The sequence below is a fragment of the Hemiscyllium ocellatum genome, chromosome 36, assembly GCF_020745735.1.
Source record: "Hemiscyllium ocellatum isolate sHemOce1 chromosome 36, sHemOce1.pat.X.cur, whole genome shotgun sequence".
Taxonomy (NCBI): Eukaryota; Metazoa; Chordata; class Chondrichthyes; order Orectolobiformes; family Hemiscylliidae; genus Hemiscyllium; species Hemiscyllium ocellatum.
Genome location: NC_083436.1, coordinates 40379579 through 40403331, shown reverse-complemented (window position 1 = coordinate 40403331; position 23753 = coordinate 40379579). Strand labels below are relative to the sequence as shown.

Below are 23753 nucleotides of genomic sequence, written 5' to 3'. Positions count from 1 at the left end.
CAGAGTTTGCTGTACTGCACAGACGGTACAGAATATATTGTACTGCACAGATGGTACAGGGTTTACTGTACTGTACAGACGGTACAGAGTTTACTGTACTGCGCAGATGGTACAGGGTTAACTGTACTGCACAGATGGTACAGGGTTAACTGTACTGCACAGACAGTACAGGGTTTACTGTATAGATGGTACAGAGTTTACTGTACTGCAATGACGGTACAGAGTTTACTGTACTGCACAGACGGTACAGAGTTTACTGTACTGCACAGACGGTACAGAGTTTACTGTACTGCACAGACAGTACAATATTTACTATTCTGCACAGATGGTACAGGGTTTACTGTTCTGCACAGATGGTACAGGGTTTATTGTACTGCACAGACGGTACAGGGTTTACTGTACTGTATAGATGGTACAGGGTTTACTGTACTGTATAGACAGTACAGTATTTACTTACAGCACAGATGGTACAGGGTTTACTTACTGCACAGACGAAACAGGTATCATGCCAGGTGTGGCCCAGTGCTTGAAGAAATTTATCACCAGCCTCTATAGGGAAGTCACAGCCATGGCAACTAGTGCCAAATAAATTATAGTAATCTGTGAAATAAAATACATACATGTAAATGTCTCAGAATTAATCAGTAGCTTTATTTCAAAAAGCGTCAAAATATAACATTGTGCCAACAGAGTCAGACACAGAACAACAGCTGGGGCTACGCTCCAAAATTATTGTGTTAAATCTCCATTGTAGATTCAAATATACTTTGTTTTCCATTATATCTTGTGAAAAAAAGATGGTTTTGAGTTATGAATGGTTAGGAGAAAGTGAGGGACTGCAGATTCTGGAGATCAGAGTCAAGAGTGTGATGCTGGAAAAGCACAGCAGCTCAGGCAGCATCTGAGGAGCTGGAGAATTGACGTTTCGGGCATAAGCCCTTCATCAGGATTGAATTTTACACGGATGAAGAGCTTATGCCCGAAACGTCAATTCTCCTGTGCCTCAGATGCTGCCTGACCTGCTGTTCTTTTCCAGCACCACACCCTCGAGTTATGAAGTTTTAATAGGTTTAGCCACATATGGGCTATACCACTGTAGTTCCCTCAAACAGGGAACATGCATCCTTGCCTCAGATTATTGGAATAAACTTCTTGTGATGCACCATAAGGTTAAAGAGTGAGAATTACCTTTTTCACAGTAAGGATCGCCATCCTCCATGTGGAAAATATTGTTGCGAATAGGTTGCTTGCAGGCCACACACACAAAGCAGTTAACATGCCAGGTCTGCTTCAAGGCATTAATAATTTCCTGTGAGACCAGAAAAAAAAACACTAGAGTGAGAAGGAACGAGCAAGTCTGCAGACCTTATTCACACTGTGAGTAAAGAACCGAGGGCACAGTCTCTTACCCAGTGGCATAACAAAGATTTCCAGCAACCACAATATTGTGTTGCACATTGTAATAATCATGCTGCTTCTGATCATCCAACTGGGAAGCCCAAGTCACAACTTGCAGTAAACATTTCTCTAATCTTTCTCGGGACATTGCAACCTTTTTGAACTGCTGCAGTATATACGGTGAGCCACTGTTTGCTATTAGCAACATTTCTGCTACGCCATTTTAACAGGGGCATCTAAACACCTTTACTTCACCCATTTCAGAATTATCTTAACAGAATGTAAGAAAGACTTGCATTTATACAGTAGCTTTGCAAACCTCATTTTGTTGCTAAGTGCTTCACAGCCAATGAAGTACACTTGAAATGTCACAACTATTTGAATGAAGGAAACATACAGTAAATCAGGCAGCACCTGAGGAGCAACAAAGTCGACATTTCGGACGTAAATGTTATGCCCGAAACGTTGACTCTCTTGCTCCTCACAGGCTGCCTGACCTGCTATGCTTTATTAAGTGCCACATTTTGTCGACGCTGACTTCTCCAGCATCTGCAGTCCTCCCTCTTTCCAGACGTACAGTAATCATCTACAAACCAAAACATCGTAACAATAGAGTCATCACCTGGAGTAACGTGCACTGATTTGGCCTCCTCACTTTTAGAAAGATCTAACTGCAATACAAGCAGCTTGAAGAAGGTTCACTCAACTCATTCCCGGGATGAAGGGCTCATCTTGTGAAGAAACGCTCAACGGCTTGGGCCTACACACAATGAAGTTCAGGAAATGGAGAAGTACATCAGGTTTTACGGTGGATAGCAGGAGGATGTTACTTCTTCTGGGGAGACTGAATCTAGGGGACATAACTTAAGAAGCAGAGGTGCCCCCTTTTTAAAATGCAAATGAAGAGAATTATTTACTCCCAGTGGGCTGTTGGAGACTGGAATTATTTGTTCCAGAAGGTAGTAGTGGCTTGGCCTTTAAATTTAGACAAGGTGGAATGAGATGGAGTTTTGAAAGACAAGGGAGTTGAGGATTCTCCGAAAAGAAAGTGGAGATGTGCCCACAACCTGATCAGCCATGATCTTGCTGAATGGAGTATCAAGCTGGAGGGGCTGAATGGCCTACTCCAACTCCCATGTTTTTTCTGAAGAAAATCATGCTGAGTGATAAACATTGATAGGACATCTCATGCTTTTCCTGGACTAGCAATATATACTTAGGCAGATAAATGAGGGTTAAATGTTTACTTCTCAACCCCCTGTGAAACAGCGAAATGACAAACTTCACAATTTTCATCTTTTCTCAGCAGTCATACGGCAATACACAATTGTTTTGCAAACAAACATCATCAGGAACAGGGGTGGTCCATTCAAGATCTCAAGCACTGCTCTACCATTCAATAATATTGCAGCTGATCTGAACCACTGCTTCTCAATATCCTTTCAACCCCTTACTCGTCAATAATCTGCCCACTTCCACCTCAAATATATTGAGAGACTCTGCTTCGGTTGCCTTTTGAGTGATCAAAGTTCCAAAGACACGTGACTTTTCTCATGCCTCCTGAGATGTAATACTCATGGGGATGGGGTCACGCATTCATTCTTGACTGAAACTTCTGTGACAACTCCGTAAATGGTTACACCAATATAACTAAACGAGGTAAACAACATAACATTCCAGCACGACTATGCTATGTCTAAGTGTGTGTTACTATGAGGCATTAACAAAAGATTTAACAATAAACCCGAGTATTATGAAGTCAAGGATTTAAGAAAGTCTCAGCTGCAGGAGTAGTGATCCCTTTAGCCGAATGCAATTTAATTTTTATGTGGCATGTACAATTCTATCAAGACATGCTTTCTGAGGTAAGACTACATGATGACAGTCATAGGATATAGAACAGTACAGATTAGAGTTGTGCTGGAAAAGCACAGCAGGTCAGGCAGCATCTGAGGAGCAAGAAAATCGACGTTTTGGGCAAAAGCCCTTCATCAGGAATGAGGTAGGGAGCCTCCAGGGTGGAGAGCTTTTCCAGCACCACTCTAATCTGGAATCTGATCTCAGCATCTGCAGTCCTCACTTTCTCATAGAATAGTACAGAACAGGAACAGTCGCTTCAGCCTACAATGTTGTGCCATACATGACATCAAATTAAACTAATCACTTCCACCCTCCCCTTGGTCCATATCCCTCCATTCCTGGCTTATTCATGTGTTTATCTGAAAGCCGCTTGTTCGCCCGTATCATGTCTGCCTCCACCAACACCCCTGGCAGCATACTCCAGACTTCTACCACTTTCTGTGTAAAAAACTTGCCGATTACATCTCCTTTGAACATTGCCCCTCTCACATTAAATGCTTGCTCGCCTAAGCACTTCAATCCTTCTAAGTCACTGGCCCTTCCTTGAAGGTCAATTCCAATCTCTGGGGAAAGTACATGCATTACATAATCTGCTCACATTAGGTACAGGATATTTAGCCATTTGTAGTCGCAGGGGTTACTTTGTCAGTTAGCTCGGTTGGCTGGATGGCTGGTTTGTAATGCTGAGTGATGCCAACAGCAATTTCCACAGCGGCTTAGGTCACCATGAAAGTCCTGCCTTCTTGTCCTCCCCACCTTACCAGCGCTGGGTGACCCTCAGGTTACACTCACCACCATTCATCTCTCGCTAATGGAACAGCAGCCCTCTGGGACTGTAGTGACTTTACTTGAAGAGTCTGATAGGGGATCCTTCCCAACCTGAGACTATTTCATGCCCAATGACCTATCAAGGGAAGCAGCAGGAGTCACAAAATAAATTCCACTGACATGGAGCATAGAGACCAGTATGGAGCTGTTGGGCTGAATGGCCTATTTCCTACTTATAAACAGTAAATAACACAGTACGTTCAATTGGGATTTGACCACATATCTGCCTGACTCCAGTTTCCATGTATTCAAACATTAATTGAATACTAAATTGAACAGTTAGTGCGATAAGCTTCCATATGGAATTTGTCGATCCTTTAACCTAAACTTTTAACACATAGCCGTGCAGACGATAAGTTCCAGTTAACTCTGAGTTCGCAGGTTGTGAAGTTCACATTTCAACCCGGAATCCAATCAGTTTTCAGACGGAACCTTTTTCTGTCTTAAATACTTAAGCGCAAAATTGGCTGACTTTTTGTTTTGTGTCCATTAAAGGGGAGTCACTCGTGTACAAAGAACTTCTGCATGGCCTCACACATCCCTGTGACTGTAATCTCTTCCTCCCCCAGAACCCTTCTTGAGATACCTGCATTCCTTCAATGCCAGCCTCCATTGTCAGTCTTTAACTGCTACACCATTGGAGGCTGTGTCTTCAGCTCTTGAATTTGTCCCTTAACCCTCTCTGTCTCTCCAACCTCTGTTGGCGCTGCATACAGCTTATTTCTTCAGCACAGACTTGGCCATCCTTTCTTAATTTGTCACCTTTCGTGACTCAGTCTTGAATTTTATTTGCAGGCAAATTTCTTCAGGAGGTCTTGCTGCATTAAAGCCATTATACAGATGGTAATTGCTGCATGTTTGTTGGTCAAAATAAGCCAGAATGAGTGAGAAATTGTCCACATGCTACTGGAGAACACCAATTCTTCTCTGACACAGACTGATTAATGGGCATCAAGCAGGGAAATAGATCACAAGAACTGAAGTTTCATCCAGTTCACAGCTTTCTCTATCCTCGCCATCTGCTCAATCCCCATTTCTAATAACCTTGGATAGAATAGAATAGAATCCCTACAGTGTGGAAACAGGCCATCTGGACCAACAAGCCCACACTGACCCTCTGAAGAGTAACCCATCCAATCCCATCCCCCTATGTATCCCTGCCTAACTTGCACATCCCTGGGTAACTTAGCACTGTAACCTGCACATTTTTAGACCGTGGGAGGAAACCCACACAGACATGGGGAGAATGTGGAAACTCCACACAACAGTTGCCAGAGGCTGGATCGAACCCGGGTCTCTGGCGCTGTGGGGCAGCAGTGCTAACCACTGAACCACCGTGCTGCCCTCTAAAAGAGAACAGGACTCTTTCATGCAATGGCTTTTCAGCTTGGCCTGCCACCCACACAATCTATCCACAGCCTGAGAAAGGAGATTGGAAAAATCAACATCAGGGATAGAGTTCCACGGGAGATTCCGGCTGTGGCCCTGAAATCTGAAAAAGGTGCCAGCCAATTGCTTCCCAAAGTCCAGAAAGTGTTCTTCTGGCATGGCTTAGCAATTGGCTTTGTGTCAGGTGATATCTTGGGTTGCTTCCACCTGGGATTTCTCCAAGTACATCATAGAGCCCAACTTTCCACTTGGAATTCTGAATGATTTCTCCTGATCCATTTCCTGTCCATCTGGACAAATGCTCTCTGATTATCAACATGCTGCTATTACCAGACGCTAAGTTTGAGACATCAGCATAAACAAATGGTAAAATGTACCACAATTGCAGCACATCTCATCAGAATCTGGTATGTAGAAGATCTCAGTGGTTCCAATGATAATGCAATAACACATCCCTGATCTATTAGGGCACGCTGCATGATGAATTGCTGATAATGAGAACGTTTAGAGTTTTACTTTTTGTCTTCATGGGGAGTGTCCAGATGTTTGAGCTTTCCAGTCCCATGATCGTTGAGGAGAGCTATACTTTTGGAAGATGGGAACATTGGCCACAGACTTCCAGATCAAATTCATTCTTTTGGGGTGAAGCAAAGTACTGAGGGGCAGCTTCAATCTCACGGTGTTTCTGGAATAACCTTGTGAGAAGGGGCTCATATGATTAACAATCTCAACTTGATTGCATTTGACTTAATCACTCTGAAGGTCAATAAAGTCAGCCACATCTTCCTGCCAAGATCAAGGAGACAAAAGAAACCAGACAGTTGGAATGGAGTGACAAATTTTTTGGTTAGTTTCCCACGCACTCATTTGAAATATGTAGATCAATCTCGGATTCTCAGAGAACAGTTGACAATCTTAACCTGAGAGCTGAACTATCAGATACTCTCACAGAAGATGTCTCACCGAGACATATTTGCCTGAGGCAGGGGACAAGGGGCTTTGCTCACCTAGGCACATTCGAGACTCAACATTGAGTTAATAACTTCAGACCATGAACTGCCACTTCCAACCCACACAGCTCCCCAGTGCCTTGTTTGCATTGGTTTGCTCTCAGTAGCGTTGACCTGTTTCTTGATATTAACACCAACTATCTTGTCTATATCTCTTCTCTACTACATTAGCACTCCCTATGCCTTTTGCTCTGGGCCCCTGTACCACTTGCTCCTCCTCCTCTTGCACCTCACCCTGACCAACTTTTTAAACAGCATTAACCATCACTTTCCCAGCCCTTAAACAGCATTAACCATCACTTTCCCAGCTCAAGTTACAATGAGCAGGAAACATTAATGCTGTCTCTTTCTCTCTCTCTCCCCCACACTGTCAGATTGGCTGAGTTCCTCCAGTACTTTCATGAAATTAGTTCCTGGGATGAGAAGATTGTGCTGTGAGGGACAGATTGAGTAGAGTGGCTCCGAATTCCTTTGAGATGGGGAGAATGGGAAATTTCCTCATACTGTATACAATTGCTAGAAGGCCTGATAAGAGACCTTTATTCACTCAAAAGGTCATGAATCTTTGGGAATGCTCTATCCAAGTCTCTAGATGCTCTGCTGAGGATATTCAAGACAAAGTTTTCAAAGACTTTTCAATAAATTGGGAACCAAGGGATAAGGGATAGTATGGGAATACGTAGAAGCTCAGACACGATTTTGTTATTTTTTTATTCATTTGTGGGATGTGGGCATCACTGGCTGGGCCAACGTTTATTGTCCATCCTTAGTTGAGAAGGTGATGGTGAGCTCCCTTCTTGAACTGCTGCATTTCACTTATGAATGTCAGCAAAGAGTCAAGAGGTTGCTCAGCCCACCTCTGCACTCCCTATTAATTTCTCAGGTTCTAAAGGTCCAACCTGGGATGTGAATCAGCGAGGAGGGATATTGGTCAAGGTCCAGAGGAAAACCTTGCGATCTGTTTGATGCTGGAACAATTCAGAGGGCTGTTAAAAAGAGCACACTGAGCCAATGTGGGATTGGAGGCATAGAGACCAGACTAGGTAAGGAATGCAGGTTTGCAATACTACACAAGGGCATGATTTAACCAATTCTATGACAAAGCAACAGCCTCATGGTAACTATGGTGATGCAAAATAGTTTTGATAAAATTGAATTTCAATTCTTAAATGGTCAAGGCCGAATTTGAATTTGTAATCTCTGGAATCTTTATTTTGGTACCTTCATCACTTAGTGCAGTAATATAACTGGCACACTACAGTATCCTAATTGGTTGGCACTCCATCTATCACCTTATATATCACTCCCAATGCTGTGAGTACCATCCATTAGGTGTGCTGCAGCAACTTGACAAGACTCTTTTGACAGCACCTTAGGACAGAAGAGGATCTTTGGTCCACTGAGTCTGTAACCACCAAAAATATACTAGTTCCTGCACAAGACCCAAAGTCTTGAAAGTAATAACACTTATCCAAGTACTTTTTAAAGGTTGTGAGGTTTCCTGCCTCAACCAGCCTCCCTGCCTCAACCAGCCTCCCTGGCAGTACATTCCAAACACTGACCACCCTCTGGGTAAAAGGGTTTTTCATCAAATACCCTCTAAACAGCCACCATTCACTTTAAAATTATGCCCCCAATGTTCTTGACCCTTAGACTAAGAGGAACAGCTGGTTTCCATCCATCCTACGCCTCTCCCCCCCCCCCCACAACCGAAATGTCTCTGTGCCCAAACAAACAACCTGAGCTTATCCAGCCTCTCTTCAGCACTAAACAGCTGCACCTGAGACAACATCCTGGTGAATCTCCTCTGCACCCCTCTCCAGTGCAATCACATCCTTCCTGTAGTGTGGGGACTAGAACTGCACACAGTACTCCAGCTGTGGTGGTGGGATGTTGTTAGAAAGGATCAGTTTATGCTGCCAGAAATATACAACAAGCATTTTCCTGAATAGAAGAATTCTTGAGGTTTTAGTGTGACAGGCTCTGTCAGGATGGTGCATTAGGTTTCCATATTACTGACTTGTAGGATGAATATCTTAAAGTACTTACCCCCAGGATCTTCCTCTGGCATCGGGCACATTCAGGGGCAAAGAATTGCTCATAGCACTTCTCACAATATACAGACCCTTTCTCTTCCACGAACCCAATGTGGGCAAGGGATAGATTACAGTAGGCACAGGTGAACTCTTCAGGGTGCCAGGAACGACCCATTGCCACCAGGAAAGGACCTCTGTCAGAACAAACACACCAAGGGATCACTTTACAAACAAAGCTGCTTCTCAGAAAAGCTGGACAAAAAATTATAGCAAGAGTTGTGGCCTTCTCAGAGATGAAATTGTAAATGAGAAGTTTGCAAACATTGTCTTCCCTCAGAAGGTCTCGTCAAATGTAAGAAGGAAATCCCCGCACTTCTCTTTTGAAGAAAGTGGATCTCCGGTAGGCTTCCATGTTGGTGCCAGCCAGGCTTGGATGAAGACCAGAGGACAGTCTGGTGAGAAACCCAGTTAAGGTGTACCATCAAGTGAAACTCATGCACACTGATGTGCATTAGATCACAAGGATAATGCAAAAATTGACAAAGCTAGCCCTTCAGGCTTTGACAAAAGGCACTAAGGATGCTCACTTTAGGATTTTAAATCTGACGTATTTGGCGGAACATTTTTTCTTTTCATCTAGAAGTTGGTGGAGGTCTTTTATTTACTGAAAAGGGAGTAGAGGTAGAAACCCTCCTATAATTTTACAAATACTGATGTATCGGAACATACAGAGTCAAAAGATGCAAAGCTTAGACGAGAGAGGTACTGTCTCTGGTTGACACAGGCCGAGTGGAGAACAATGGCTAGTTTCTGTTCCTGAAGATGGTGTAGTGGTATTGTCACGTAACTGTTGGAAACCCACCATGGGAGACAGTGAAATCTGAATTCAACAACAATCTGAAATAAAAGCTGGCAAATGGTGACTGCATAGCCCACATTGACTGTGCTAAAAACCCATCTTGTTCATTAATATCCTTTATTAAGTGAGAAATCTGCAGTCCTTACCTGGTCCAGCCTACTTGTGACTCATCTGGTCAACTATTACCTGCTCTCTAAGCAATTCGAGATGGGTAGTAACTATTGGCCCAGCTGGTGATGCCCATATCTAAAGAACAGTTTTTTTTAAACTGTGTCTATGTTCTCTTTACTGCTAAAGGTTACATCATTAATCACCTTGAGCTAGTCCTTCCATTCAAATTCATCCATGACTGCGATGCAACTTAACCCCACCTCCCGACCTTGGTACCTTAGCTTTTTTGTTAGATGTCGGTAGCAGGGCAAATCAATTTAAGCTTTGACGTTTACAAACAAATTGCAGCCTGACAAATTCATTTTGCAGAGGCTGTGAGCAGAGACAGTTCCAGATTTACACTGTTTGGTTTTATAGATTTCTAGATGCAAAACCCCCAACTCTCTAAGGTGAACATGTTTCATCTCATAAAAGCAATGCTTAACTGAGGCTTTCTTTTCACTCCATGAGTTAAATCTACATGTTGAAATTAAATTAAATACCAATGCATCTACATATCACTGCACACAACTACAAGACAGTCTATACTTTAGATGTAGGGAGGGCAGAGTTGGTTTCCTATTACAGTTGTAATGTTACAATTTTGATGGAAAGTTTGAAGAAAGATATAATGGAATGAGGCAAACTCATCAGTTCAAGCTCCTTGCTCGTGATACCCTGATCATGTTCAGGAAGCCATTATCTAACATGAACGTTCACTTCAGATATTAATTAGCCTGTATCACTTGTACACAGGCAAATTTGTTAATCGCTCGCCCAAATCTTAAACACCTCATCCATTATTCAACAGACAATCCACTGTGTGACGTAGCTGCCAATTGCAACATTTCTGCTGCCTTCTCCTGTGTCGTAACACCAGGGAGATAGTGTTGCACTCAGTACAGAACAAGCTTCATGATCTTATGCATCTTTAAGCTGGAGATATTTAATTGCAGACAAAAAAATGGAAAGCATGAAAATTGAGATAAGTTCTTGAGAAAAGAGGGTGCTGGAATGGACACTGAAAATAAGCCACAACTTAAAAATGGAGGTGACATTAAGGCATACTATTGTCAATTTAAAATGCAGTTTTAAAAACAGAGCAGGAATTGAGCTGGTCTGCGTGGTTTAGAGATGATCGGCCTACAAAAGATTGCGGATCGGGGCATTCTGAAGCTTTCCTTGCTCACTGATTGTAGATCAAAGCTTTGATCTGACCTGACACAGCTACCACCTCATTACATCAGGGCTGCTTTTCAGAACATGGTCAGAAGTCACATGACACTAGGTTATAGTCCAACAGGTTTAATTACAGTGCACCTGACAAAAGGGGCAGCGCTCTGAACACTTGTGATTTCAAATAAACCTGTTGGACTATAACCTGACTTTGTCCACCACAATCCAACATCAGCTCCTCTATATCACGACTTTCAGAACATGAGTTCTCTACATTTTAAGTGAACCATTAAGTGAGCAAAATTTAACATGAGAACATAAGAAACAGAAGCAGGAGTAGGCCATCGAGCCTGTTCCACCACTTAATATGATCATGGCTGATCATTTCGTGGACTCAGCTCCACTTCCTCACCCGCTCACCATCATCCTTAACCCCTTACTGTTCAAAAATCTATTTTTGCCTTAAAATGAAGTAGCCTCAACTGGGCAGGGAATTCCACAGATTCACAACCCTTTGGGTGAAGAAGTTCCTCCTCAACTCAGTCCTAAACCTGCTCCCAATTTCACGGTTTTAAACCAAGACAGCATCTTCCTCCAGACTGATAACTGCGAAAGCCTTTCTAATAATACTCTTCAATTCATTGGGTGTGATCACGTGATCAGTGTCAATTTTAAAAAAGGGTCTGTCTCCAACTACTAGATCACTACAGATTTGTGTAATTAATACAACATGCTGTCAATTAAACAAAGCTGCCTCTTCTCCAGGCTAATGAATAGATCATGTCACCCTTGGCTTGGAAATGAAGCCGTCAGATCAAATAAGGCTGCTTCAGCGTAATTACAGTTCATGCCCTTCTGATACTGTGCCTCAGACAGCAGAGTGCTATCAAATGACACTCTTCATTTTACACCTGTTTCATCAAAGCTATGCTGTACTGTAAACTAAAATGCAACCCTATCCATGAACATAAATTACTCCTATATATAAATTACTCCTATATATATGTATATATATAGGAGTAATTTGTGTTCATGGATAGGGTTGCATTTTAGTTTACAGTACGTATATTTGTTCTTAAAAAAGACTTCACAAAATCAAAATTCCAATGTCACGCTTGTTACTGTTTGGACATTTATTAAATACCTGCTCCGGTTGACTAATCCCCCTATCCGTTGGCAGCGGCTGCCTCTCCTGTTTCCGGAAGATTCCCCTGAATGGGACCACAGTGGATGTATGGAGGTGGGAAATCGATCCCACCTGGCAGGGAGAGCTTTTCCTCTTTAGTAACAATACCCTGCTAATGAATCCGACTGGTTTGCAGTCACAGTGAGAGGTGAGCCATTTGTTGTACATAAGGGCTTGCATTGTCAGGCAGCTGAGCAGCTGAAGGGAGCCCTGATGTCAGGAGGCGCTTGTAACTTGTAACCCTATCGCAGGTGGCTGTGTCGAGTCAGGTCAGCACTGCTATCTCTGAGCAAGGGAAGATTTGGGACACCGAGATCCACAGTCACACAACCAGATCAACTCCACCTCCAGGAGAAAGGGAGGACTGCAGATCAGGGCTGAAAATGTGTTGCTGGAAAAGCGCAGCAGGTCAGGCAGCATCCAAGGAGCGGGAGAATCGACGTTTCGGGCATGAGCCCTTCTTCAGGATTCCTGAAGAAGGGCTCATGCCTGAAGTGTCGATTCTCCAGCTCCTTGGATGCTGCCTGACCTGCTGCGCTTTTCCAGCAACACATTTTCAACTCCACCTCCACGCCGACTGAGTTTTGAAACCGATGACATGTGTGCCATCACAGCTGTGACCTAATTTTACATATCCACGGCAGCATCTTTCTCACAATCCTCTACCAGGGAGAAGGTGCAGAAACCTAAACACACCCACCAGCCGGTTTCACAACACTTTCTACCCTACTGTTGTTAGAATACTGAATGGACTTTCAAACTCTTAACATTCGCTTGTACCTATGTTTTTGTTTTTGCCGCTGTTTACTTATTATTTATTATCTATGCTACTTAACTCTGTGATCTGCCTGTATTGCTCGCGAGACAAAGCTTTGCACTGTGCCTTGGTACATGCGACAATCAATTCAATTCAACCTAAAAAGTAAGAGAATCACCACTAAGTTGCAGAAGAAACTTGGGAGAAACGTCTTTATCCAGACAGTGATGAGAACGTAGACCCCACTACCTGAAGAGGCAGTTGAAGCAAAAGGCAGAGGCACATTTCAGGAAAACTGAACAATCATAGGAACAGGAGGAGGCCATTCAGCCCCTCGAGCCTGTTCCACCATTCAGTGATTTCATGATAGGTCTAATGACTATCTCTATATACCTGCATTTGGCCCATATCCCTTTATACCTTTACTTAACAAAATAAATCAGATTTAAAACATACAACGGCTTTAGCATCCACTGACATTTATGGAAGAGCGTTCCGAACCTCTCCCACTCTTTGTATGTAGTATGTAAGTACTTCCGAACTTGTGTCCTAAATGGTTTGGCCCTAATTCTCAGACTACGCCCCCTAGTTCTAGAATGCCCAACCAATGGAAATAATTTATCTTTATCTACTCTGTCTTTTCCTGTTAATATCTTGAAGACTTCAATTAGATCACCCCTTAACCCTCTGAATTAGAGAGAAAATACCCCACATCTCCTCATAATTTAACCCTTGAACACAGGAAGGAGAGAGGAATGGATGCCTTTGTTGACAGGGTTGTGGAGAGACTTGTTTATGGCATTAGTGCTGGCACAGAGAAGTTCTGTTTCTTGCAAATACAATTCTCATTTTGTAAAGAGGCATCCCCTTGGCTACTCTCGTTACCTGATGATGGAGTTGCAGTGAGCACACATTGGCGTCCTGTTGCCTGCTGGGATATGCTCGGCCATCTGAACCAGTGTGTCATCATCCTGCGGCTCTGACTTGCTCACTGCGATGCTGGCTGCCTTTGATCCGGACCCCCAGCCAGGTTGGCTTGCCGGTGATACCTGGGCAGTGGGGAGCACAGTCCGGGGGGAACTGTTAGCTGTAGATTGACACAAACACAAAGTTATTTCTTTCATAAAAACACATGAATCAAAGTCACTTCAGTAATTGAGGGGAGGTAGTGGGGTACTGGTAACAACACTGAAACAGAATCCAGGCTAATGTTCTGGGGAATTGATCTTGAATCCCACCACATGGAATCTGAACCCAATACAAATCTGGAATAGAAGGCAGTCAACCTAATGATGACCATGAATTCATGGTCAATTGTCCTAAGAACCCATATCATTCATTCAGCTCCTTCCTGGAGGGAAACCTGACATCCTTACCTTGTCTGGCCTACACATGACTCTAGACCTACAGCAGTGTGGTTAGCTCATAACTGCCCTCTGGGCAATTAATCCCAAACCACCCAACAACACCCACAATAAATAAATAAAACAGGGATGTTAGAAAATTGAAGTTACGTAGTTTCATAGTAATATGAGCAGGAGTAGGCCATTTGATCCGTTGAGCCTGCTCCACCACTCATTAAGATCCTGACTGATCTATCCATTGTCTCAGCTCCTCCTACCTGCATTATCCCATAACTCTTAATTCCCCTACCATGCAAAACCCACCCAATATGCCTTGACTATACTTAATGAGGATGCCTCTACGGCTTCCTTGGGCAGAAAATTCCGTAGATTCAGTACTCTGGATAAAGCAGTTCCTCCTCATCTCTGTCCTAAATCTACACCCCCTAATCTTGAGGTCATATTCCCTAATCCTAGTCTTACCCGCTAGCGGAAACACCTTGCCTGCCTCTATATTATCCAAGTTGAAAATGTGTTGCTGGTTAAAGCAGCAACCTATTCCTTGGATGCTGCCTGACCTGCTGTGCTTTAACCAGCAATACATTTTCAACTGTGATCTCCAGCATCTGCAGACCTCATTTTTTACCCTCTATATTATCCAATCCTTTCATAAGTTTATATGTTTCTTTAAGATCCCCTGAGTACAGTCCTAGGTGGCTCAACCTCTCCTCATAGGTAACCCCCTCATCCTTGGAATAAACCTGGTGAACCTCCTCTGCACTGCCTCTAAAGCCAGTATATCCTTCCTCAGGTAAGGAGACCAGAGCTGTACACAATAATCTAGGTGCGGCCTCACCAACACCTCGTAAAATTGCAGCAGAACCTCCCTGCTCTTAAATTCAATCCCTCTCGCAATGAAAGCCAATATTCCATTTGACTTCAATCCATACATTTGGAATACTTAAATTTAAGTGCTGCTGAAAAGCTTAGATGCAAAGCTGACGTGCAGTTTATTCATTAAAAAGATATTTTACACAATCTCAAGGCAAAAAGCATCAGTGCTGTAATGGGAAGGTTGCCCTTTGAGGAGACATCATGTAGAATAGGTCTAGAGTCACGAATTCAGAAGAATGATCCGTGACTCATTAACATCAATAAGACATCTCCCAGAGTTGGGCAGGGTATATGCTGAGAGGCTGTTGGCCTTTCTGGCTGGAGAATCAGGAACAATGTAGACGCAGTCTTTGGATAAAGGACAGCCATTGAGAATGAGAAGTCTCTTCATTCAAAGGACAGTCCTTGTTAAATATATTCACTGCCACTAAGAGCTGTCAATACTCAGTGAGTGAGTATATTCAAGACTGAGGGTGACTGATTTTTGGACAATTAGGGGATATAGTGAGATGGCAGAGTTGATGATGATGATCAGGCATGTTTTTATTGACGGGAGGATGAGGCTCAAGGGGTCAAATGGCCTACTTCTGTTTATTCATTTCTTGCCAATGATTTCCACTCTTCCATTGAGTTAAACGTGAGGTTCAAAACCGAATCATATTCATGCAGAGGCTGCCATTCAGCCTATTGAATGTGTGACAGTTCTCTACAAGAAGAATTCAGCAAATCCCACTCCCTCCCCAGTAGACTAATCCAGAAACGTTAGCTCGTTCTCTCTCCACGGATGCTGTCTGACCTGCTGTGATCTCCAGAATTTTTTGATTTCAATACCGATTCCAGCATCTGTAGTAAATTGCTCCGATACTTTGGATCAGTGTCCACTTATTGACTACACTCTGGATAACCTGAACATTTCCCCCCATACCTACCCTCTCCACACTGCTCAGGAATTTGAAAACCTCCATCTAATTTCCTCTGAATCTTTCCTCTTAAGGACAGCAGCCTGGAATCGCAAGTCACTCTCACAAATCTTTCCTACACCTTCTCTAAAGCCTTTTCATCTGCTTTAAAGTGCAGTGCCCAGAACTGGACCCAATGTTTACAAAAAGGACAAAATCGGAGAGAAAATGGGCAGATGAAATTCACGGCTGCTTGAATAAGGGACACAAACACTCTGCAGTTAAAGCAGGAGTTGCCTGGGTTGCGGATGAATGCAGCTTTATACTCTTGTTTAGAAGATATAAGATGGTTAGGCAACTTGACAGGGTAAATGCAGAAAGGCTGTTTCCCTTTGTGGGAGAGACTAGGAGCAGAGGGTATCACCTTGGAGTAAGGGGTCACTCATTTTCAATAGCGATGAGGAACATTTTCTTCTTCCAGAGGATACGGAATCTGAGGAATTGTTTACCACAGAGGGCTGTAGTGGATGGGTCGTTAAGTATATTTAAGACTCAGATTTTTAATCACTAACAGACTCCAAGCTTATGGTGAAAAAGCAGGGAGGTTTAGTTGAGGATTATTAGATCAGCTGTAATTGCATTGGATAATGATGGAGACTTTGAATTGCTGAATGGCCCACTTGTGCTAGTATGTCTGATGGTCTTTAATCAACAACCAAAAGGAGAGTTGGGCCAATGTGTGGCTGGGCCACTAGAAAAGGGGAATATTACATTCATTGAACTTTCATTGTATTGATTGTTGTGGTTCTGCTCGCCGAGCTGGAAGTTTTTGCTGCAAACGTTTCGTTCCCTGGCTAGGGAACATCATCAGTGCTGTTGGAGCCTCGTGTGAAGCGCTGCTTTGATGTTTCTTCCGGTATTTATAGTGGTTTGTTCTTGCCGCTTCCGGGTGTCAGTTTCAGCTGTAGTGGTTTGTATATGGTGTCCAGGTCAATGTGTCTGTTGATGGAGTTTGGGGATGAATGCCATTCATCTGGACACCATATACAAACCACTACAGCTGAAACTGACACCCGGAAACGGCAAGAACATCCATCAACAGACACATCGACCTGGACCCCACATACAAATCACTGCAGCTGAAACTGACACCCGGAAGCGGCAAGAACAAACCACTATTAATACCGGAAGAAACATCAAAGCAGCGCTTCACACGAGGCTCCAATAGCACTGATGATGTTCCCTAGCCAGGGAACGAAACGTTTGCAGCAAAAACTTCCATCTCGGCGAGCAGAACCACAACAACGGACACCCGAGCTACAAATCTTCAATCAGATTGTATTGATTTCATTTTTTTTTTAAAAAGAGACACAGAGGTAGATAGACTCTGGGGTTGGTCAGTTCTGTTGGTTAGATGGCTGCTTTATGATTCCAAGTGAGGCCAATGGCCTGGGTTCAATTCCGGGGAAGAGTGAAGGAATCTGCTTCACAAACTCTTCCCTCACCTGAGCCGTGGTGACCCTCAGGTTAAACCACCACCAGTCATCTCTCTCTCTTTCTCTAATGAGAGAGTAGCTCTAAGGTCTGGTAAGCCTATGTCGACTTTACCCTTTGCTTTCCCCATTTTAGATAGATTACTGATGAACAAAGGAGTCAAGCATGCCAACGCTAAGTGGAACTTGGGGCGTAGGACCACAACCAAGTCAGCCATGACTGGCAGGACAGTTTCCAGGGGCTGAATGCTTTTCATTTTTTTTTAAGATTAGATTACTTACAATGTGGAAACAGGCCCTTCGGCCCAACAAGTCCACACCGACCCGCCGAAGCGCAACCCACCTATTCCACCTACATTTACCCCTTACCTAACACTACGGGCAACTTAGCATGGCCAATTCACATCTTTGTGACTGTGGGAGGAAACCGGAGCACCCGGAGGAAACCCACGCAGACACGGGGAGAATGTGCAAACTCCACACAGTCAGTCGCCTGAGGTGGGAATTGAACCCGGGTCTCTGGCGCTGTGAGGCAGCAGTGCTAACCACTGTGCCACCGTGCCACCCACCTTTGTTTGTACAGACAAAGTCAACATCTTGTAGTTCCTCGAAGGTTGGGGGAGAAAGTCAAGATTGGCTAAAAGTTATATCTTGAACTAACCTCAAAAGCACGTGCAGCAGAAATATCCCCAGTGAAGAGTTCAGAAACCAAACAACTGTACCTGCCTGAAAGGCATGGCCAGGCAAGAGCAGAAATAGGAACACAGGAAAATACAAAGAACAACTTATGGCTTTCAAAAAAAAAATCAGCCCCTTGAAGCCATGCCAGACAGGCTTTTAGATATACTACTTTAGAAGTAGAAAAAGTCACTTAAAGTAGTCAAACTTCAGGATAATTATTAGCAATCCCTTTCTGCACCTGTCAAATTTGACAGCTCCAAGTAAAAATTGACATTGCCGTGAGGTTTAACACAGGACAACAGCAGCTCCTTTGTGTGCCGGGTCAGTTGGACCTCCGTCTATCCTTCATCACCAACCAGCCGATTTTTTTTCCCATACTTACACGCTTGCCAATTTTAGTCTTCACAGAGATGAACTATTTTGGTTTAAGTTGAGATTCCCATCAAAAGGAAAACACAGCAAGAGTATATTTTAGCTGTACTCCTAGCACAGAGGACGACTTAGTTTTAATAATTTATTAAGGAACATAAAAGATGCCCCCGGGGTGATATTCCACCACGTTTTCAGTTGTACAAACAGATAAAACAATATTTTTTTTAAAAGTTCTCTCATGGGCATGGCTGCCGTCGGCTTGTCCAGCATTTATTGCCTATCCCTAATTGCCCCTTGAGAAGGTGGGGGTGAGCTGCCCTCTTGAACGGCTGCGGTCCACGTCCTGCATGTTGACCCACAATGCCATTAGGGAGGGAATTACTCCATAAGTATGATCACGTCAAACTGTCGCTTGACTTGTCTGCAAGACAGCTCTCCCAATTTTTGCACTAGCCCCAGATGTTGGTAAAGAGGACTTTGCAGGGTGTACAGGGCGGCTTCTACCGCTGTCTATTCTGGTGCCAAGATTGATGCCAGGTTTCATTTCTTCATTAAGACTTTGGGGAGTGATTGCTACAATGGGCCATGGCTTGCTGGGCCATTTCAGAGGGCAGGAGAGAGTCAACCATATTGCTGCGTCACATGTAGGCCAGACCAAGTGAGGATAGCAGACAAGGATATTAGTGAGCCAGATGGGGTTTTTTTTTTCAATAGTTTTATGGTCATCAGTAGACTTTTAATTCCACGTTTTTAAAACTGAATTCAAGTTACACCATCTGCTGTGACAGCATTCAAACCCAGGTCCCCACAACACAAGCGGAGTTTGTGGATTAATCATCTCGCTATAGTATAGTGTGCGCAACAGTGACAGAGTTCTTAGCGCAGCTGTTTCATAGCACCAAGGACCCAAGTTTGATTCCAGCCTTGTGCAACTGTCTGTGTGGAGTTTGCACTTCCTCATGACTGCATGGGTTTCCTCAGGGTACTCAGGTTTCCTCCCATAATGCAAAGGTGTGCAGATTAGGTGGATAGGCCATTCTTAAAAACTTGTCCCATAGTGTGCAGGGAGTTCTAGGCTAGATGGATTCACCACAGTTAATGCATGGCTACGGGGATGGGGGGGGGGTGCTCTCTGGAGGATCAGTGCTGTCTCAACTGGCCAAATGGCCTCTACCTGCACTGTAGGGATTCTGAGATTCTAAATATGAGGCCATTTCCTTCCCTAATATTGCTTGTAGTACAACACTTGGCTTCTTCTGCTGAGAAGGAACACCATTATCAGGATGGCGAAGAGACATGCACATAAATCTTTTTACTCACAGTCCATTTACAACAGTTTTGAGGAAGTATTGTTAGCAATTTGTTTCCAGTAAAGTCACACAAAGAGCCCTGAGATGAAAGGGCGTAGGTCTGAATTGAATTGATTTACCGTCACTTGTAGTTAACAAATAATTACAGCGAAAAGTGTAATATATCGGCACACTCCAGCATCATTGCTTGGTGAATTGTTTGGTGCTGATCAAAGCAGATGGGGAATTCACCACGATTTCACACCTCATCTGAAAGACATCAACCCTCAAATAGTGCAGCACTCCCTCGCAAGCACACTAAAGGGTCAGCCTAGATTGTGTGCTCAAGTTTCTGCAATATTTCTTGAACATGTCACTTATAGTTCTGAAAGGGTTAACATTAAGAACTGTGGTGAGTCCACAGCTCCCTAGCAACACAAGTGGATAAAGTGGTAAGGAAAGCACACAGCAAGTTGCCTTCATCGGCTGGGGAAGAGTTGGCAAGTCATGCTGCAGCTGCACAAAACTTTGATTAGACCACATTTGGCAGTTCTGGTTGCCACACTATAGAAAGGATGTGGAAATGATGGAGAGGGTGCAAAAGAGGTTTACATGGATGTTGCCTGGATTGGCCATTATTAAAAACTTGCCCCATAGTGTTCAGGGAGTTCTAGGAGAGTCATACAGATGTACGGCGCAGAAACAGACTCTCCAGTCCAATTCATCCATGCTGACAAGATATCTTAACCTAATCTGGTCCCACCTGCCAGCACTTGGCCCATATCCCTCCAAACCCTTCCTATTCATATACTCATCCAGATGCCTTTTAAATGTTTAAAAGCTTCCACCACTTCCCCTTAGGTTCCTTTTATATCTCTCCCCTCTTACCTTAAACTTATGCCCTGTCTTATGGAGTTGGAAAGGAGCATCTTTGCACTTTGGATGAATAAGATCTAACTTCCCAACGTCCTCTCTGTTACAATGTATATCACATCAACGTAATCTGTAACTAGCTGCGATAAGCTACTTGTTCAATCCAAAAGCCTCTTCTATTTACAACAGACAGTGATTTTCCTCTCCCACACCAATCCAAACTCTCTGCACTTAAAGAGCACAGTGAGGTGCAAGCTTGGTTCAGTTACACATACGGGCGAAATGCTGGGAAGTGGGACTGGTGCACATTTAATGTACTGAAGTTGGCTTATGAGGAGAGACAGAGTGGACTGGGACTAGATTCATTAGAATTTAGAAGAATGAGGAGGGAAATCTCATAGAAACATATAAAATTATGAACTGAATGGCTAAGATAGAAGCAGGGAGGTTGTTTCCACTGGTGGATGAAACTAGAACTAGGGGACATAGCCTCCGAATAAGGGAGAGCAAATTTAGGACTGAATTGAGGAGGAACTTCTTCACCCAAACGGGTTCTGAATCCGTGGAATTCCCTGCCAAGTGAAGCAGTTGAGGTTACCTCGTTGAATGTTTTTCAAGCAAAGATAGATTTCCAGACAGTAAAGGAGGTTTATGGTGGGCAGGCGGGTAAGTGGAGATGAGTCAATGAAAAGATCAGCCATTATCTTATTGATTGTCAGTGCAGGCTCAACAGGCCAGATGGCCCACTCCTGCTCCTATTTCTTATGTTCTTATGAAGGGCTTCTGCAAAGGGACTCTGTCTCTTTGTCATCAGAACCAAGAATCTCTGACTCAGAGACAAAAATTCTACTCAGTGCCTCAAGCTGACACATACTGCAAGAGATTTGTGAGCTAAAGGGCTTGCACAAAAGCCAGTCAAAATGCATGGAGGGTGTTAAATTTAAACAGCATTCTCAAATATTTATTCAGGATATTTGCTTATTCAGTGCTACAATTTATTACATCTAACATGAACATCAGACAACCTCAAAACTCTTACCTGTACTGATCTTATCATCTCAACTCCTTCGCTTATCTCTACGCCTCACTACCGATTAACAAAGGTTGGAGATAAACTGTGGGGGGTCATCTTAAAAATGTAATCTTTGTGTGCAGCTGGAATGTTCTAACTTAATAGGGAAAGTGAATGCTTGGTGCAGAGATCCTGTAACACGCCTGACTCAGAATTGTTAACACACACACACGGTCAAACAGCAACTTTCATTGAGCACAAAGTCCTAATTCCTCACAGAAAGGTGAACTCTGACTGAATGGAGTAGAACCTCAGGTCTGAAAAGATGGATTAAAGAGGCTGGCTACTGAGGGTGAGTGATGGTTGGGAGACATAAAGAAGTAATTCCACATCTTAGTGCCTGGACAGCTGATAAAAGCACCCACATGGATTTGGCAAAGGGACTGAAAGATGGATAATTCGGGGAATGCAGAGTTCTTGGAAGGTAGAAGGTTTAAGGGGTTTAAAGAGATGAGCGAGGACCTGAAGGGATTTGAACACAAGTACATGAGAACATTCAAGTTTACAAACTCAGTGTGAGGCTCCCATCCACCAAGTTAAACGTTTACGTGCTCCAACACGGATCCTATCTGGTGGACACAATCTCTAAAATGCTTTGCAGCAACTCCATCAGCAGCACCTCTCAAACTTTCAAACCATCAAGGAGGCCAAGGGAATCAGACATTTGTGAACATCACTACCTGCAAAAGGTCCTGTCATGGGTTATTTTTATTTATTCATTCCCCCGGATTCATTCCGTGAGTATTTATTGCCCGTCTCTAATTGCCCTTGGGAAGATGAAGGCAAACTGCATTCTTGAACCCAGTCCTTTGGAGGGTTGCAGTAGTATTGAACACAATGAGAGGGTTCTTCAGCCACGTTAAAAGACCCAGCGAAGAGGCAGGCAGAGTGCTGATGGTCTAGAGTCACATGTCGGCCAGATTGGGGAAGGATGGCAGATTTCCTTCCTCAAAACAACACTAGTGAACACAATGATTTTTTAAATGCAAACTGGTAATTTTTCAGTCACCGTTACAGAATTAGTGCATTTTACTTCTAAAATTGCAGATTTATATAATTCACTGAATTTAAAACGCATGTATCCAGGTCGTTTGCCTAGTGATGTCGGGGGCTAGTCCAGTAACATAGCTACTGCACTCCCAACTTGGATCCATATTGGACATCCCTTCATTGGCACTGGCTCAAAGTACTAGAATTCCCACTGTACCAGCACTACGAGGGCGACCCACGCTGCCTGCAGCAGTTTACCATGACTGTCTCCAAGGCAACTAGTGGAGGACAACAAACGCTAACTTTGACAGCGCTGTCTGTATCCGTAATGAATAAATTTACATTTATTTTGGAAAGAGCTCTGCTCAGAGCCTCCACCAACAGGGTCAAAATTGAAACCGTCTGTCAGGAAAATCACAACAGCAAAGCTAAATCCAACTAATCTATTCAACAGGCTGATACTATTCCAATAAACTGTGTCAGTCAACTGGCCTGCTTCAGTCAGTCTCCAGAATAATTATACAGATGAGAGCTGAAACTGATCTTTGTGTTTGCACCGACAGAGTGAGCCGTTCATTTTGGCTATCATGCATTTTCAAGAAATGATCTTTTATCATTTTGCTATTGCATGGCCTTGACTCTCTCTTCGACAAGGAAACAAGACAAGGTGGAGTCTGAGCACCAGAGGAGATCTGATTCTGGCCAAGCAAGTGTCCCTCAGAAGGGGTCGGATTAGTCTGGACACTAGAGAGAGAGAGAGAGAGAGGGAGAGAGAGAGAGAGAGAGAGAGAGAGAGAGAGAGAGAGAAAGAGAAAGAAAGAGAGAGAGAGCGAGAGAGAGAGAGAGAGCACGAGAGAGAGAGAGAATAGAAGGTTGAGAGGCAATGTGATAGAAGTTTATAAAGGTTTGTGCGAAGATTTGTAGCTCGGGTGCTCGTTGCGAACAGAACCACAACGAAGTTTATAAAATAGTGAGAGGTATCGATACAATTGATGGCAGGTGCCTTTTCCCTGGGTTGGGGGATTTCAAGAGTAGGGGGCATATTTTTAAGGTGAGAAGATAGAGATTTTAAAAAGACTTGAGGAGCAAAATGTTTACAGAGAGGGTAGTTTGCATTTGAAATGAACTTCCTGAGGAAATGTTGAATGTGGGTACAAGTACAACATTTAAAAGACATTTAGATAAGTTCATGAATAAG

General features: G+C 43.4%; 1 protein-coding gene across 5 annotated transcripts in view; it reads right to left on the bottom strand.

Annotated features, from left to right (window-relative positions):
* Nucleotides 1-23753, bottom strand: part of pdlim5a (PDZ and LIM domain 5a) — a 270252-nt gene that overhangs the window by 11267 nt on the left and 235232 nt on the right. For all 5 annotated transcript variants that reach the window (XM_060851758.1, XM_060851759.1, XM_060851755.1 and 2 more), the window contains 4 exons: nucleotides 13535-13736; nucleotides 8535-8715; nucleotides 1189-1309; nucleotides 485-600 (listed from right to left, as the gene is read on the bottom strand). In XM_060851758.1, coding sequence (XP_060707741.1) covers nucleotides 485-600; nucleotides 1189-1309; nucleotides 8535-8715; nucleotides 13535-13736 — 620 coding nt within the window. The remainder of the gene's footprint in view (nucleotides 1-484; nucleotides 601-1188; nucleotides 1310-8534; nucleotides 8716-13534; nucleotides 13737-23753) is intronic.